Here is an 18,724-nt window from a genome sequence, read left to right as displayed (position 1 = left end):
GATAATTGTTTTGTCTGGGGGCTCAGGAATGTGCAGTGGCTAATGTAATGCCTTCCCACCCTGAGGGCCCAGGTTTGAATCCAGGAGGTGGCACATTTTTTTCAGTGGTATCCTGATCCCTACTTGAGGTGCTTCATGGAAAGCACATTAAGTGAGCATCAATTCGTTGGCTGAGACATCAAACTGCAGACCCCTTGGCGCCTTTTGTTAAGAGTAGGCAAATGCCTACGCCGGGTTTCTCTCTTCACCCTTCCTCCTTTCCCTCAACATCTCTATTGGCGCAAATGATCCCTGCTGTCGGCCATCTTCCCTTAATCTACTATTACCACTTTTTGTCCCATCAAACAATATTATATATTTAAATATTTTTTCCATGCTATATAAAAATTAACTTTCTCATTGAAATAACCTGGCTCGTTTTCAACTTTACTTTGTTAAAAGGGAGGAGAGATTTGCTTGTGGAATAAAATAAATGAATTTCCACCGGTAAAATTCCTTCACATAAATATAGTTATTTCCCATGAACAGTTTGACACAAATTGTACCACTGTATTGGCATTCAAAATACTTTAAATTGCTGCAAACCATCGTGAATGCTCAAGGATTTTGAATTTTATCAGCACTGCACAAACACATCTCTTCATTGTTTTGGGGTAAAGATGATTTCAGAATTGGCACACTTCCAAACTGCGGACTCGTGAGCATAAATATTACAAGAAGTCAACTGTATTTCAAGACCATTTTTCATTAACTGCACACTGAAATTTATGACAAAATTACTGTGCTTGGAGAACACATCTTTGCTTCCTGTGACATTACATCACCAAAAAAAATCATATAATATGTTTTTATTGCAATGAAATATGGAAAAAGGAAATGGCAGTAATTGAATTTTAAAATCTTAAAATTCCAACTTTTACGTCAATAAACTTGAAAGCAATTCAGACGAACACAAAGCTTAACAAACATAACAATAAGACACATGGTTCAATTGAAGCACACAATTACCAAATACAAACAGCCACTGATCAAGTCGAATGCACTGTATTGGTCTGAATATAAGACTTGAGTTGCAAGGGGTCAAAAATTACCATCGGACTTCATTTCGAACCCTAGGAAAATCAATGTCGCAATGCAAACCAATGTGCAATGACACTGCATTCTAACTTAATCCCACCCAGATAATAACAAAAATCATATTGGCCAGAAGTAGCATGATGCCTGGAATCTCTCTCAACTCTCATCGTTTATTATTATTATTATTATTAAGTACTCCTCCAAGGTGACATTCTTCACACAAAATGGGACGATGGAGTATTACCACTATATAGAGCCACCACACCTCCTCTCCGAGGTAATCACAGCAGAGAACTTGTGGTAGGTCCTTGAATTGAACCGATGACTGAACGAGGGGCCAAATTGCGACTCACCCAGCTTTTCACAAAATATCCACATCAACACTTCAGCCCACAACATTTATTTGTAGGGGAGGAAACTGTTCAGGTGACACTTTGCAGCACAGAAACGGAGATGTCATTCTCATTTTCAGCTTTTCATGATTCATTTCAACTTTTGACTAGTATTAAATTACTCTCCTATTACATAAATATGCGAAAACTATAATGCCATTTGAAATTGTTGCAGCAAGGAACTGTGGCTACAGCAAATATCTATGTAAATAGCATTTGCATCAACATTTGAGAAACTTGAAGAAGGAAACTGGAGACTTTTTCATCCTTCTTTAGCATAACACTTGGATAAATTCCCAGTGAGCCTTTTTGCAGAAGATAGTGATTCTCAACAATATTAACAAGGACAGAGGTCTCTGCCATTCACCCCAATACTCAGGAGCTTCCCTTTCCTTGGTCTTGACCCCTGGTGCTGATCCTTTCAATCATTCCTCCCTTCATTCTGGTCAACCGGCCCTGATCCTACGGCAGTCATGCAAAGTGGAATATGCAGCGGAATATGTTGAACTTGTCCTCTGCATCCCCCTGCATGTCTTGCCTCACATGTTTCCTCATGGAAGAACAAGTGATGGCTCCAGCCCCTCGAAGCCATCACCTTTGAGAAGGAGGCGCTCTTTCCCAAGTCATCTGTAAGTGTTTCCGTGAGTGTGCATGCTACCCGGGGCCAAGGTGGAATTAGGCATTCTCTAATCAAATATAAACAGAGCCTTCACATTCCACTACCCAATTCCATAAATGAACCTGATAATTTCACCCTTTTGTGTGGTTTAAAAGAAACACTTTATTATTTAATGATTCACAACTAATTTCCAAATTGAAATGTACTTATGAAATATATAAATTAAAATTGAGGAGGTCCAGTTCCAGGGTTGAAGTCATTTCCCAGCTTTTGGAGCGGTCATGGTGCACCATTAGCAGCAGTTTGTACCACACTCGTCCATAAAACACATTGATTTCTTCATAAAAACTTTCTGCATACTTTCTTTACCCTTCTTAAGTACAAAAAGATGTTTTCCTAACCAACACGCCCGAGAAACCAAAAGGTTAATCTGCACCATCTTAGATTCAGATCAAAACAGTTCATGCAAACAGTTATAAACTGCAAACTGATACATTAATCATAACTTTTAAAGGAACAAGACCTCGCCAGTATAAATTTATACTTATATGAAAATAGGCAAAACTTTGCAGTGAATTCAGTGGTGATTATGAGAATGGAAACATGCCACAAGTTAAGGTATTATGATATTCTATAGTTTAAAAATGTAAAATTTCCTGTGCATCTTAACACTAGGGCAACACATAGCTTGTGGGTTCCATAATAGTCATCCCACACTTTTCCTGAAATCACCAAAATATCATCATTACACAATATGCCCCTTAATTTGACGCACACAAGCTGGCCTTGGCCACCCCTTGCTCCAGTGGTCAGCACTAGAGAAGTTTACAAGCAGCATTTCACAGGCGATTTTTAACAAGGGGCAGCTACCTCTCTGGAGACAGTTAACTTGATCAAGTTTTGAGTGCATTACGTATGACATGATCACTGGAGTGCCCTAAACACCCAAGGACCACCAAACTACAATTACGGGCTCTTCACTTCATGCGCTACCAGGAATACGCACAAAATCCTCTCCCCTGTGTCCTTCTGGCAAGATGACATGTGTTTGACCATTAATCGTCTGACACAAGTGACAGGAGGGTGCGGAACTCAAGACTAAGTCAGCTAAGTGCTCTCTCCCTTCCCCTCCTTTAAGAACTTCAAAGGGAGAGCCCTTATGGATGCCCTGACAAAAAAGATCACTCGCACTTTGTGGTCTCTTTATAAACTTGGAAAAACTTGAACATTGTTGGCTGTGGCCAAAAAATGACATTAAAAAGGGCTCGAGCATTTCGCAACGCATACAATTTTAATTGTTCACTCTAGTTGGGTGTATAGAGAATACGAGAAAAATGCAAGAATTATGAACAGGACGAATAAAAGATGTAAGTATTATAATGATATGATGGAACAAAGATGAATGCATGATTGTGAGGCATTGGTGAAAAGTCACTTCATTTTCCCTCAGCTGACTAGAAGCCTGATCTTCCTCTGACCTTGTAAAGGATGCCGTTCTTAAAATATATGCAGCCCTCGATGTGCTAACTGCAGGTTACATGATGCCACAATCATGGCATGAAACATATAAACCTTGGTATAAAACATATAAACTAGGATCCCAAGCAAATTAATGTTATCTCAACAAGCATACAGTCTTTCCTTAATTGATCAATTCAAATTTTGCTTGATTAAATTCTGATATTATAGGAATATTTCTCCAAAAAACTGAGTACCCAGCCAACAAGTTCATCACGAGTTCATTGGCGTAATTTCAGAGAGTTCACCTCACCTTATCCGAAAGCTTCAACCCAATTTAATGAAATATAGTGGTCACTCTCGGTAAGGTCACAGTTAAAAGTGCCATGACAATAAACGAACTTCATTTCAAGCTACTATAATTCACATAATGCCAATTATAAACTCAAGCCCTTAAAATCAAAATTAATTGTTTGAAGTGCATTTCATTAAAGTGCAAGACCATCATTAATCTTTGCCATCTAATCCTTTTGCTGCAATGCCCAATTACTCTATTCTTCCTCGGAATCAAAAGGGCTCACTTCCAGATCATTTTTGCTTCCATTGGCCCTCCTCCCCTTGGGGGCACCCAAGGAAGAGTTGGGGAAGGGGTTGGTCACCGGCCCCCTTGCCGTGAAAGCAAGGCATGAGAGAGGCCTCTTATTGGCCTTCACCGAGAGTTGCACAGGTCGTATGCTGGGATTCTGGTCTACTCTTGACGGCCGTGTTGTCTACATTCAACCACCCAAGGGGGCATTCAAAACTTAGCATTAAATGCTTAGGCTTAGAGCTGTTTAATAATTTATCCTTATCAGCATTTTGTCGTGCATTGAAAAATAAGTGGACAGCATTCCTGGCATTTTCTAGTTCCTTAAAAAATACACAGATTTTTCGTTGGGGGAGTATTTGCATAATTAGGGAATGAAGGTGGAAACACATCTCAAGGACATGAAAAATTTTAAAAATATGTTTCTTATATTTGACGCTTCCTCATTTCACATATTTTAATGTCCCTGAAAGAAATTTTCCAATTCAATTTGAGCAGGCTATGTAAAACAGGATACATCTGCCTGTTTATCTACATCTTACCCAGGAAGCCACCACACCATTGCATGTGATGATGATTTACACTGCTGCGGTCATGAATTGCGCAAGGAAAATAAAATACCTCCAATCGCTCAGTTTGGCAGTCGATTACCCAAAAACTTCTCACTGTTTCTCTTCCAGTTTGGGAATCACTGCCAACAAATTGACTGAAAAATTCATACATCTCAGTAAACAACAGCAAAAGCAAAGAGCATACCTTGTTCTCAATAACACCTTCTACCAATGTGTTAACATCCATGCTACTCAGGGCATCATCCCCATCTTCCCCAGGCTCCCCCTTGTAGTCCAGTGCCTGCTCCGTGCCGGCCTCTTCCCTCTTCACGCACTTGTCTTTTTCCTGGTGAGCCTCCAGCTCATTCTTTGTCTTGAAGAAGCGGCCGCAGCCGGCCGGGCAGAGGTAGGGCTTGTCCGACTTGTGGATGCACCGCATATGCTTCTTCAAGTGAGGCAACTGCGCAAATGATGCAGCGCAAATGAGACACTTGAAAGGTTTCTCCCCGGTGTGCCTTCGGACGTGTAGTTTCAGAGCCGTCGAGTGCGCAAACGCACGCCTGAAATCATTCAAATCTCGATTATTCTCCGTGGGAACAATGGCAAACACAAATGAACCCATTTCACACATTCGGAAAGGCATATTTTAAAATTTTCGATTGAGGAGTCGAGAATGTGTTGAACAAAACAATTTCTGGGTCTCTTTAAAAATTAGTTCAAACCATTGCAGAGACGGTATGCACAAATTAAATGTAAGGTAATGAATGACAGGAGCTCGAGGGTCAGTCTTAAAAATAAGTAAACTTTGAGGGTTGCATCACTAAGTCATGCGGCCACATTCCATGGAGCCATGACATTCACTAAATTTTTGCGTTAGGCTGAAATAATTGGATCTGGAGCCCATGAACATGGTCAAGGATGCTCACGGAGAGGAAGCAATGTCCTAAGGATTGGTTTCCCATAGGCATAAGATGTTCCAGGAGGGTGAGAGGAGGTTGATGACTAGAACACCCTGGACGTCAGACCACAAAGATAAACTAAGGGAGATAGATTCCAGGACAGATCGGTGCAAATACTCATTCTTTCCCCGAACAATCAGAAATCATAATAGTAAGAAACCGAAGTAACTTTAGAAATATTGAAAACATTGAATTTACAAGTCGGAGCAAAGTTAAACACTGCAAAGCTGTAGGTATACTTTCAGGTGCATGTGCATGTAAGATGTAGATTGAGTGTTTGCGTGTGTGTGGGGTGTAAGTGTTCATGCATGAATGTATGCCAAGGTTTTTTTTTGTTTTGGATATATGATTTTGTGGTTATTGGATACGGTTTTTTTTTCTATTTCTTTTCTAAATTACGGGTGGTGTCCTAACACCCCCCGCCACACGCCCTTGCGGCGGCTTGCGGGGTATTAAATAGATGTAGATGTAGACGTCCGTCAATGACACAGGGCAGCAAAAATGTGCAAAATATGAGAAACATGCTCCAATTTCTGAATGGCACTCTTGCTTGCCAGAATGTTAGCATAAGCGCACAATATTCCCAAAACCACAGCGCACGACCACATCATATTCTTGAAGAAGATTTAGCCATTCGAAAGGTGTGTGCCAAGATGGTCCGCAGGGTGCCATCAGAAGGCTGCTCAAGTAACTATGTTGCATGATCTCTCAGACAACTGTGGAAGTGACCCAAATATTTCAGATAACATGATCACAGTTGACATTTAATCCGGGGAATACAAAAGAGTAGGAGAGGCGACCATTGGGGAATGTTAGATGATGTCCAAGAGGCCACGATGAGATGCCTGAATGACATTCCTCCTGTCAAAACACCTTCCACGATGCATACCACGATTGGCAGAGGTGTGTCAATGCACATGGGTGATATTTAGAAAAATTTTAGCGATTCATACTTAGATCTGCAATCAATTATTTCCTGGATATATAATACTTTTACTGAGGGCAGACCCTGTAATTCAAGTTTTTTTTTTAGTTTTATAAATATGTGGCAAATTCAAAATTTGTGTAATATACCTAAAAAAACTGTCAATTCTGTCTGAAACAAATCATACTGGCACAATAGCAAAGTAAACCAGGGGCGCAGGAGACGAGAGGGATTGACAGCCTCTTTTCAGAAGCAACAATAAATTGAAAAATAAAAAAGATATGGCAGAGGCTAAGGTAAATTACTACGCATGTTCACAAGAATAAAATACTGTCTCCTCTGCTCTTTACAAATTCATAAGAAAAGGACTTGGCAAGATGATGGCCCTGAACAATTTGGGCCTCAGGCTAATAAGCTGCAAGGCTAATATTTAACCATAGACTCATTAACCCTTTCAGTGCCGGTGGACTCATCTATCGGCCCATGGGGTGGGTATAGGCAAAGAATGCCAATGGCTGATGGGTATTTTTATATGCTCAAACCTTTACTTTTCTGTGAAATACTGGAAAAAATACTCATGACTGATACTCAAAATTTATATAATTCACAAAAAAACCTCCCTTCCGGTAAAAAACCTACATCTCATTTGCATATTATCATTAATAATGTTGAAGATCTTGGAAATTAATGGCTCCTAGAGAAAAACAACAAGTGTGGGACATTGGAGGAACATGTGAGCCGAGACACAAAGTAATTAGAAACATTACCAAGGAAAAGGAGACGCCCTGTTGTGTGTGCAGCAAAAGGAGTGAAACAAGGAAAGGAAAGCAAAGAAGAAGCCGTACAATATCTTATAAACGTGAAAAAGGTCTTCAAGGTACATGCTATCTTAAACATAAGGGTGCTTGTTAAATTACGTTGGGGACTTGAGTATACATTTAGGCAAATTCAATGAAACTATTTGAAGTTTTGTGAAATGCATTACATTTTTTGGTGAGCTAATAAATAACAGTAGAAACTAACGCTGACAAAATTAATAATACCTACCATTTTTTAAATCTGAATGCAAAGATTTAAATTTTATTAAATAAATTTAAAAATTGTTTATTTTTCCTAAACGAGTAGAAGAGATAACAACACAAATATTTTTATCATACCTGATTGTACAAATTCTCATTAGACTTTGCATAAATTTCTCGGCGCAAACGTAAAACTTCTTCAAAAAAGCCCAGGCATATTTCACTTACACTAGGCAAAAGAAGATGGCACTTAAAAAGAGTTTAAGAACTCAGATTGAAAAGGGTTACACATAGTGCGATCAAGATTAATTTTTTAAAATAATATCTTAAAAGTTTTAACTAATGATAAGAGAAAAAAATTACAAATCATTAATAAACCAATAAGTAATGAAATCGCAAATTCAAAACCCGGAGTAAATCAAATCTAAGAAATTTGTGAAACAATCAGCGAGAACTCCAGTGCTGACAATTTGATCCCAACTGTCTTTCTTGCCTAAGACAATGTACCATACTTTCCCATCGATAATTCGCTCCCAGAACTTTGTAGTTATCATGAATTAGTACAGATACCACGTGCCCAGAGCTTCATAGTTATCTTGAGCGTGTATAATAGTGCCGTGCATCTGTATATATACATATATATGTACATGCATTGTATATTAAATATAACATTGGATGTGTGCATGTGTGTAAAAATACGTCTATGCTTGGTTTTTTTTCAAATTTCATTTCATAATGCGCACTGTCATGTTTTTGATCATCTGAACATTTCTGTATGTACATGGCGCGTGCGTTAGCGATGGGAAAATATGGCAACACGACCCTACCAGAAAATAAATATGCACAAAATTCCCGTATCAATCGTCAGAACAAGAAAAATTGGCTGACACTCAAATCAGATCCATACCACACAAAATTGCATATCTCAATGGAATTCTCACTCAGGATTAGCGAACTTTCATTATCAACCCCAAATATCTCCACAGAATATAATTGACAACATGAAGGGAAAGCAATACATGCAAAGAGTAAGAAAAGTAATGGCAAAGCAACAGCACAAAAATATCAAGCGCACTATCTGAAATAGGTTGCTTTTTTTAAACCATGGCGCGGTCCAGATGATTCTCACGGCACGCCACAGGCCACTCACTTGCAAACCCGGCATTCGTATGGTTTCTCGCCCGTGTGGATCCTTCGATGGACCGTGAGCTGTGAGCGCTGCACGAACGCTGCGCCACAGTCAGGGCACACGTGCGGGCGCTCCTCCGAGTGCGTCCTCGCATGCTGCGTTATGTGTCCCTTGTATCTCTTGCCGCACACCCCGCACACAAACGGCTTCTCGCCACGATGAAAGCAAAGCAGGTGCTTGCGCAAGCCATCGCGCCGCGTGAACAGCTTCCCGCACAACGTGCATTCGTGGTCCTTCTCGCCCAGGTGCCGCTTCATGTGCACCTGATGAGGATAAACACCTTCAAAGCACACCTCCCGAGGAGAACACCTTCAACGCACACCTCCCCAGGAGACCGCACACAACAAGACAAACACACCAACTAATGACCCATGAAGATCTTAAGTGTCACCTTTAGATTTCTTGAGCAATACGCAAAGGGATCAAAGACGGTCAATTTTCTCACTTTTTCTTAAGCCAACAATTATTCGAATCCCAAATGCCGGGAGCATTACCCCGCCAATGTGGCCTTTTGCGTTTCAATTTCGTACACCCGCATATTATTGCCCTCTTTTAGAACAGAACTGAGGGCTTATTTATTAACTAACCGCAGTTCCAAGTGAAACCAGCAGCTTCGACTTCAGAAAGACAATTTAGCTCATTTAAATGCAATTTTTGCACAAATAATTTTACATTAAACTTTAAAATGAACTCCGATTTGAACTCTGGGAGGGCAAGCTGGATGACAAGCCCCGGAAGAGTAGCTGACCAGACTAGCAGTTACATGCACCTGCCAGATAGCCTTAAGGTTGTCAAATTTGAGACTTAACCACAACGGGTTGGTCTCACCTTGGATATTGGGTTGCAAAATGACAAGTACAAAATTATATTTTTTAGATAAAGAAGCTTGTTTTCCACCAATTTCTCAGTCAGGGGGACAAAAACCAGGAAAGAACATTCATATGTGACAATGATTGTGGAAAATATCACAAAAAAATAGGATCAGCATCAGGTACAAAACAGCTCAGTTAAACTGTTGGAGGAACAAATAATTAAAATTCAAGTGCTTGTAGATGTTAACATCTAATTACCTTAAGGTTGGTTGCACACGCAAACGAAGCTGGACAACGACTGCAGCTGTACGGGCGTTCGCCTGTATGTGAGCGCAAGTGCTGCTGCAATTGCCCTCCTCGTGCAAATGACTTGCCACAACGGTTGCAGTGATAAGGCTTCTCACCAGTGTGTATGCGGACATGCAGACGCAAGCGCTCTTTCATGGCAAAGGTTTTCCCGCAGTGATGACAGCGGAAGGGACGAGCACCAGAATGGACGCTCATGTGGTTGCGGAGTGCCCCCGCCTGCGGCAAACATTTGCACACAAATGAAAACATTAAGGCACAAAAACATTACCTTCACGCAACTCTCTGGCATGACAAATGGAAAACAAAACTTAAAAGTGCACGAATCCATGAAATGATCAACGAAAGAAACCCTTCACAACTCATCAATTAACTCCTCCTTTCCATTGCCTAGTACTCATAGAATTGGCATTCCATACTTTTACCTATCAGCCCATTGAGGGACACGGACATTTACAAATGTCCATGTCCTTCCGGGTTAGGTGATTTCCCAATATGCCCATTAACTTTGTGACATCCCTATTAAACCTTGCTGAAAACAATTTAGGACATCAACTAGCAACTATAATAATTTTGAATATGTTATAAAAAAATATTCTCAATGCAGCAATAGCTCTTTGGACCAATACGGAATGGCATGAACTAATCTTTTCTACCACTAATTGAACACTATTGAACAGACAAAAGCCTTACTTGTCCAGAAGTCTCCCTTGAAATGTTGTCAAAGAATGCTAGCCAAACAATAGTACCCACGGGGGATTGTAGCTAGCACACTAACTTATGGAAAACACTGTAACCTCCTGAAAACAACATTTAAAAGGAAGGAGTCCAGAACTATGGAGGGAATTCCACAAAAGGAATAATAGAAGGAACTAGCGGATGATGCAATACGCTAAACCGAAGAAGCTGTTGAGAATCAAAGAGGTTAACCAGGGGGAGAGAGAAAGGTAGGGAGGGCTTCCAAAAACCACTCCTTAGATCATTAACCCCCCCCCCCCAGGGACCAAATAATAATATTTCAACGGGTCCGTAAATAAAAACTGCCTTTTGAGACATTAAGCAATTAATTATCATCAATCCAACTACATGGTCAACCTGGAGGTTGGTTTGAGAAGGCAGAGCCCAAATTAATAGCCTCTAATATACAAGTATATGCCTCTGGGTTTTTATTAACATTAGGTGTGCACCATTTTCTCTAAAACTTATCTAATAAAACTACATCTTACACAAAAAATATAACACACCAGTTTATCTTAAAGAAATACATATGAAAGGCATTTAGGAATAATGTTCAAAGTCCCCTTTTGTTCATTTTTAACAGATTCTCAAATAACAATAGTTTATCTGAAGCTGTGATAATTATGGGCAATTAAAGCAAAATCAATTTTAAGAAATTTCATTTGAACAGGTGATAAAAAAAACCATTCACCCCACACTGTTGAGGTGATAACTCAATTGAGACCCTTGATAAGCCTTTATCATTATTAATTTCATAAATGCTTTCCTACCATAATTTATCTTTCCAAAATAAATTATTTGGGTCAATTAGTCTTACAAATAATTTCAATTACAACTATAGCAGCCCAATTACACATGCCAACGTTTAAAATATGGGATGCTGGGAAACTAATGAGGTGAAGTACACCTATGCCATGCATGAAAACTGCGGCACATAAACAGATAGCCCACAGAGCAAACCACTTGAAGAGAATATTTAGCATGTCAATTTGAATGCTACTGCATTTAAGAATCCATGTAATTCAGTGTGGAACAACAACTAACGGGAAAAATGGAAACCTTGTAAGCCTTGTCTCAATATCTGCCCTGCGCACCCACATACGCAGGAGTTATCCAATGCCAAATTACTGCTTCAGCCCGATATGCACTTTGTATTTGTCAGCCATTGGACACAGGATTTTTTAAAGTTTTTAAGGCCATTTTAAGCAATTCATTTTGTCTTACAGTTGATTGAAAGAAGGAAAAGAGGTTTTGATGAAAATACATTTTGGATGCAATTTATTTTATGATAGTTGCATGAGAGCATGTTTCAACAACGCTGCAACTTTTCTTAGGTCTGGTTTACTAACATTATTCATTCCCTAACTCAAAAACACATTGCTGTTGCAGTCAATTGCCGTGAACTGCATTACTTACAGAACATGGGATAGTGAATTTCAACCAGGCAAGTGACACTGACCACCTTGCTCATGTTGCCCAGAATTTGACAATGAGTGGCTATCCTTCCAAGAGTGAAGATATATTGACAGTGATTCCAAAGAAACTGCGGGAGATGCCGCAACAGTAACTTTTAACGGAGTCATCCGCTAATGTGCATTTCAATGCAACAATTTCAGAGTGTAAAAATCATTTGCCTTGACTGGGATTCGAACCCAGATCCCTCAATATCCTGTCGAGTGCTTTAGCCACTTAAGCTACCGAGGCGTCCTCTTAAACTCTGAAATTTTGGGGCTTTTAAAGGAACAAGATGTTGTGACGAAATACCGTACATACAATGTCACAGGCATTCGTAGTCGTGCGCGTGGCGCCACAGTCCACGAGATTAAAGCCAACTTTTAAACACTTATGGTGTTTTCACTTTGACAAATTCCAAAGAAACTGCGGGAGATGCCGCAACAGTAACTTTTAACGAACAATTTGGAATTTATTAGATACAATCTCAGTAAAAGTCATGCCAATTTACTAGCAAGCTCAGTATAAGTGAAAACAAATGATTTTTTGGAAAACATTGACTTAGGATTACACCACTCTAAGCATCACTTGTAAATAGGGGAGGGATTAAGAATGCAGCCGTAAATTTTATACGTTTCAATGCTCACTTCAAAATTCCTCTTTTATTCTAAATTTTGAATTTTTTTCCTGAATTTATTAATAATTCACCCCTCTCTTTGTACATTCATTTTGACTTTGCGTGACTTCCTTTGTTTTAATCCATTCCATGAAGAGCATTTAAATGTGGTGCTTGCATCCTTCCTAGACATATCAATGGCTATGAGAAAAAACACATAAACGGTCCAGCGTGGCACTCAAATAACCAAATTCAACCGAACAGGGACTTTCAAACAGGAGTCATGGCATCTGTATCACAGAGGAACTGACAAAATTTGACACTCACAATAATAACTGAAACATCAATGTGACCAATATTCCATGGTGAATATATATGAACCATGAGACTTGCAATACACAGAACTTGAACTAAACTGAAACCTGAAATATTCAGAAAGAGTTTTGGTCCATGCATGCTTTATATCATTTGTTGGCACTTCTACCCTGAGTTAAATGGAAACTGTCTAATTCCGAAACAGACCTCATTCCCCTGCGCACAAACCTTAGTCAGCTGGACAGCATTAAAAATGTCATCAATCCATTTCTGCAAGTGCGTTATGTACGTGGGTCATTCATAAGTCCGAAAATCCAAGAGATGGCAGTCATAGCATCTGCAAAGGCTTTGAGTAAGCCTCATCTCTCACAAGGGACCTGTTTAAGTTTCAACTATATCCATCACTTAGTTTCACTGCCATAGTTGATAGAAACAAAAAACTTTTCATTGTTTGGAAAAATGAAAATAAATTTGTTTCATACCAGTGAGTAAACACTTCTGTTTAAAAGGCTTCACATGGAAAGAGACCAGAACCAAATTGGATGACATTCATGGCAAATCTGCTCTGGTGTTTGCGACTGCTAACAATTGGGCTATTGAATTTGAATAAGGACGTACATCCAGAAATGATTAACATTGTTCTAGACATCCAGTGGAAGTGACTTCCACTGAAATGATTAAAAAATTTACAAAATGGCTTTGAGTTAACAACGATTCCAAGTTTGAAAAATAGTTGAGGCTACATGAATATCACAAAGTATAGTGTTTCCAATGCGTCATAGAAGACTGGGCACGAAAAGTTCACCTGGGCAAGAAATATCGGGTGAAAATGCTGGGTTATTGCTTGCAAAAGCAATATGTACTACATATTTCGTTGGACCATAAGATGAAATGAAAGGCAACTTGTTATGGCCCACAAAAAGGCAATTGGCTTTAACATCAAATAGTTGTACCATGGTGGGCCAGCATACATGACCTAACGAGATGAAAGTACAACACCTGAGACACTACTTTCCTTCAGATTTGCAGGAGTGACTACAATTAAAATTACCAATTATAGAAGTTGCGGTTTGACTAACTTTTAAAGTAGTAAGATTTCAAAAGTTAAAAAAAAGAGATCCAGTGATGCTGACAATCATACCCCCACTTAGTTATTGCTGTGGTCCTGGATTTTGGTACTGATCTTAATTATTCTGCACTACACTTTCCTTGGAACTTTTTGAACCATATACGGATGCTGCTTTATCATGTGATCGAGGGAATTGAGAGGGCATACTTAGATGGTGTTATGTTTCGGCACTCTGTCTTGCACCCAAGTTTCCCTGTAGATGGTGCTGAGGTATAGTTATACATACTAACAGTAGTCATCTCCCGCATTACCATTGCCTACCCTGATATTAATAACTTTTGGTAGTCCTACTTTGCACCTTGCAAAAGAAAACAGGCATTGAGGCATAAAATCAGAATGACTAATACTTTGAGAACATTTTCTCCCTAAGTATACTGCATAAATTGCAAAAAGACCATGAGATATGATAGGACTTTGAGTTGAAAATTATACCTTTAATAAGTTTAAGCTGAAGGTTTGTATGCATTAAATTTGGCTGATGATACTTCATTATGTTGTAAACTATTACTTTGTAAAGGGAAGGCAAAGGCTAATGTATTGCATATTTCATTGTTTCCTAAATTTGCTGGGTAACGTATATTTGTAGTGCTGGCTAGGAAGTTAATGAGTTACAAAAGGGCAGTCAATGTCCCAATATTGGTCCATTTCGTTTACATTAGGTCGAACTTTTACCAAAATTCTGCATTCAAGTACAGAGTGTAAGAGGAAAAAGTGCTTGGGCATGGAATGGAGCATAAATATGAGGGGGATTGGTGATAGGCAAACAGCAATGAAGATGACCCACTATTCTTACAATCTTTGTTCCAAATTTTAAAACCAAAGGAGAAAAATATCAAAACGTGAATTGAGGGAAGATTAACGGCACCAATTGCTAATTACATTTGGATCGGCTAGTACCTGTATCCCTCATCATGAATTTGATCTTGGAAGTGTACTTACTACTGCATGGACATTTTTCTCAAAAAATCAAACTCTTGCGATGATGATCACTTTTAATTTAGCATGAAAATATATTTTGCTTACATTTTTCAACACAAGTGTCAAAATTATAAAAAGTCACCTTCACTATACAAATGGACATCTACCTTTCCGAATTAATGACAAAGTGGCAAGTGTGTACATTACCCTAGAATTTTTGCCGATGTCATTATAAAATAGGAGTTCCTCAAAACGAATTTGTAGATAAATGACTAATGGTCTACGCTAAGTTTCATGAACTCCCTGTGGGTCTATCATCGCACCAAAAATCTTCACGAATCTCTCGGTACTTGCATTATTTAGTGAAATATTCACACCCTCTTAGATATTTTTTTACTGGTACCATCATGCTGATAATGTGTAAAGCATACTGGACTGGAACACAAGAGATGGATCAACTCTTTTCTAATCACTTTAAATCCCATCTATCCTGCTATAAATGTCACCTTGGAATTGGAAACAAGGCTGTTTCAATTTTTTGGTTGTAAACTTCCAATACACACAACAGCAAGCTAGAAGCTAAGCACCTATCACAAATTCTCTCACACCAACCAATTCGTGCACTTTCTAAATTCTACTCTTCCCGGAAGAAAGCATTCTTTTGCTTCTTTATTTACGTCTACATATTTCACCTATTCCTTCCGACAAGAACTCATTGAACACATCAATACCCCTAAAGGTTACTATTCTGCCATATCTTGAAGAAACCTAAAGGATCCTGATAAAGTTCAAGACCCACTGATAATAACTTATCTAATTAGGTCACCACCCAACAATCACACACTTCAAAACAGAGTTGAATAACACATAAGCATTTTCAAGTTCCCCTAGCCTTCCTTTTCCCTGGTAAAACAAGTTTTTTCGGCCATTTTGTCATGCTCTAGAGTTAACAAACTTCATCGAGGAGACAAATCAGGAGCAAGTTAGTAAAATAACGGTTGAAGTCATTAGTGGGATGCTGTTTCTCACAGGGACATAAGACAATACTACAAACTTAAATGAGCAAACATTCTCTATTCATTATGATCAATTTTCTCACTATTTTAAATAACCTGGATGAAAATGTCAATTTTTTTTAAATAAACGAATTAATATTACAAATACAACACATACAAGTGTTTTATTGGCACTTAGAGGAGTCAAGTGACATGCTGGCAAAGAAAATTTAACAATTAACTCTAGAATAAGAAGACACCATAATCAAAGTTGCACATAAAATACTTAAGATCTAAGATATAACCAGAAAAATTTCGAACAAGTCAAAATTATTAGTTTATACCTCAATTATTCAGCTTCAACAATAAATGATCATTTATAAAGCTTTGTCAGTATGAAATGTGATTTTCTTCAGAGGGTTTCATTTGGAAATGGTCCATCAAATGACTTCTTCTGTCAATTTTAGGCCAACATATGGGAAAATCAGCACTTAGTCAGGTCGTGACAATTACCATATTTTAAAATAGTGTCCAATCAACTAACCGTTCCTCAGATTTGCACAAAATGCCTACAGTGAGATCTAACGATGACAATACAACGGAAACAAACTAATTTCACAAACAAAATTTTAATCGAGTGTCAACAAATATCTCACTAGCTATCTGTTAAAGAGTCTGGTGATTCAAGGATGAGAAATTTAATTTCTAAATTGGTCATGAAAATTATGAATTAGTGTGTTGCTCCCTCGGAATGCAAATGAAAAGCCCAATGTGACCAATCCCAATTTAATAGGCAAAACAGACACTAGAAGTACAAAAAATAATCACAAGAAAATTTTCAATATGGTAAAAATAGCAAACATGTGAGCTTTGAATTAGTTTATCCAATAAGTAATTAAAAACTTCAAAATGCAAAAATTTACGTTGTTCATGAATACAGGGAAGGGAGTAAATCTTTTGCCATCAATTGGGAACTGATAAAAATATTTATTTCTGAGCATTTAACTATCAAAGCTTATTCGAGCCATTGAGTAAAAGAACACTGCATTGAGCTACACACCTGTAAAGCCTTGGTGCTATTACCAATGCCAGTTATCATTTGCCTTCACAAGTTAAGACATGGCTTAGTATGACAGGGCAGAAAAACCCTTTTTACTGCAGGTTTGAATACCTACAATTAACAAAACAAATCACAAAGCTGCATGTTCTCCAAATTTCAATGTGGAAGATTACATTATGCCACTCTCCATTACCCAACACTCATTACTAAGTGCGCCTATATCTCAGATGAAGGACTTTCTCTACCGATGCGATCTTGTCAATACACCAACGGGTAATGTTTTCATAGCATTTTTAACAATCACTTGGGAAAATACGGGAGAGTAAAATGGAAATTATACTGGGATATATGGTAGAGCAAGAATTGGAATGCACCCTTGAGTGTAATTTAGCTACTACAAGGAAAACATGATGAAATGACCGTGAGGACGATTAATAGCGCACAAAAAAACAACTTCAGTCTAAACAATAATTCCATTGTAATTACATGAGTGAAATACGAGATATTAGACTTCCTAAAATACGATGTTCCCTTGCAACGCAAAACATGAAAGCATGCAGCATAAATTAACCAGACGGAAAGAGTTTTAAAAAAACTTTCATGCTAGGAGTAAAAAAGATAGATAGATAGGTAAATTAGAATATAATACTGAGTGCTATGCAAATACAAAAGCTATTAGCAATTATTAGCCAAGAAATTCACAACACAATGAATATTTTGTTGATATGCAGCACAAATGGGATATGATATGAGGAAAACATTCGTTTGCAATGTGGGCCAAAACAGACTATGCCTTAACTAAAAGCTACACAGCGTACCAGCCACTAAAAAGGCTGTCTTTCCAAAAGGCAGCTACTCACCTGAGTAAATGTATTGCCGCAAACGTCGCAAGTGTAAGGCTTTACACCAGCATGTGAACGGACGTGCTTCCTCAGTTCATTTCTCATTTCAAAGGACTTGCCACAAAGTTTACATCTGTGTTTTTTTTCTCTTGTATGAGTCATTTCAGGGGATAATAACAATTTATCTTGTGGCAGCGAATATAATGGACTGTCTCAAAGCTTCACATTATTTACTCCAATAGAAACACTTGACTGATCATAAGATTCGAAACATTTGGATTAAACTTGGAAAATAGTTTGTAGCCCATTAAAGTGACTAGATATTACGGTAAACATCAAACTACGGAAGACAGTTCTTAGATAAAATATAGCAACTTCGGAGTATTAACACGTTGTGTTCATTACAGTTCTTTATTCTCCATTAAAAACAAAGATTTGGCACACGCTAGTTGTGATGATAATAAGGTGTAAACAACATAAAATTACAGGGATTTATGGTAATTATAACGTTCGACTAGAATGTTTACGTACGACTTTCACTCGAACATCATACTTGGTTGTACAGAATAAATCAGTCTGCAATAAAGGATAAAAAAAACAATTTAATATCATCCATTTAATGTACGCCCTATACGCTAACTCACGACTACCAATGAAACGATAAATAGCGTCAATTCACAATCAAAAGCTTACTTTAAAAATCCAATTCACACATCATTGAAACTTATTAATTATGCAGTGGCATTTAATAATAGTGAATACTTCA

At 38.3% G+C, this 18,724-nt stretch overlaps 1 protein-coding gene across 1 annotated transcript in view; it reads right to left on the bottom strand.

The window, feature by feature from the left end:
- Positions 1 to 18,724, bottom strand: part of LOC139696324 (zinc finger protein ZFP2-like) — a 28,387-nt gene that overhangs the window by 9,581 nt on the left and 82 nt on the right. The window contains exons 2-5 of the mRNA XM_071595040.1: positions 17,977 to 18,534; positions 9,846 to 10,112; positions 8,737 to 9,038; positions 4,889 to 5,243 (exon numbers count right to left, since the gene is read on the bottom strand). Of these exons, the coding sequence (XP_071451141.1) occupies positions 4,889 to 5,243; positions 8,737 to 9,038; positions 9,846 to 10,112; positions 17,977 to 18,120 (1,068 nt within the window). The 5' untranslated portion in view covers positions 18,121 to 18,534. The remainder of the gene's footprint in view (positions 1 to 4,888; positions 5,244 to 8,736; positions 9,039 to 9,845; positions 10,113 to 17,976; positions 18,535 to 18,724) is intronic.

This window comes from Hetaerina americana, unplaced genomic scaffold (assembly GCF_022747635.1).
Source record: "Hetaerina americana unplaced genomic scaffold, ioHetAmer1.1.p SCAF_7, whole genome shotgun sequence".
NCBI classification, from domain to species: domain Eukaryota; kingdom Metazoa; phylum Arthropoda; class Insecta; order Odonata; family Calopterygidae; genus Hetaerina; species Hetaerina americana.
The sequence above is the reverse complement of the archived record's forward strand: the minus strand, read 5'-3'. Positions and strand labels throughout refer to the sequence as shown.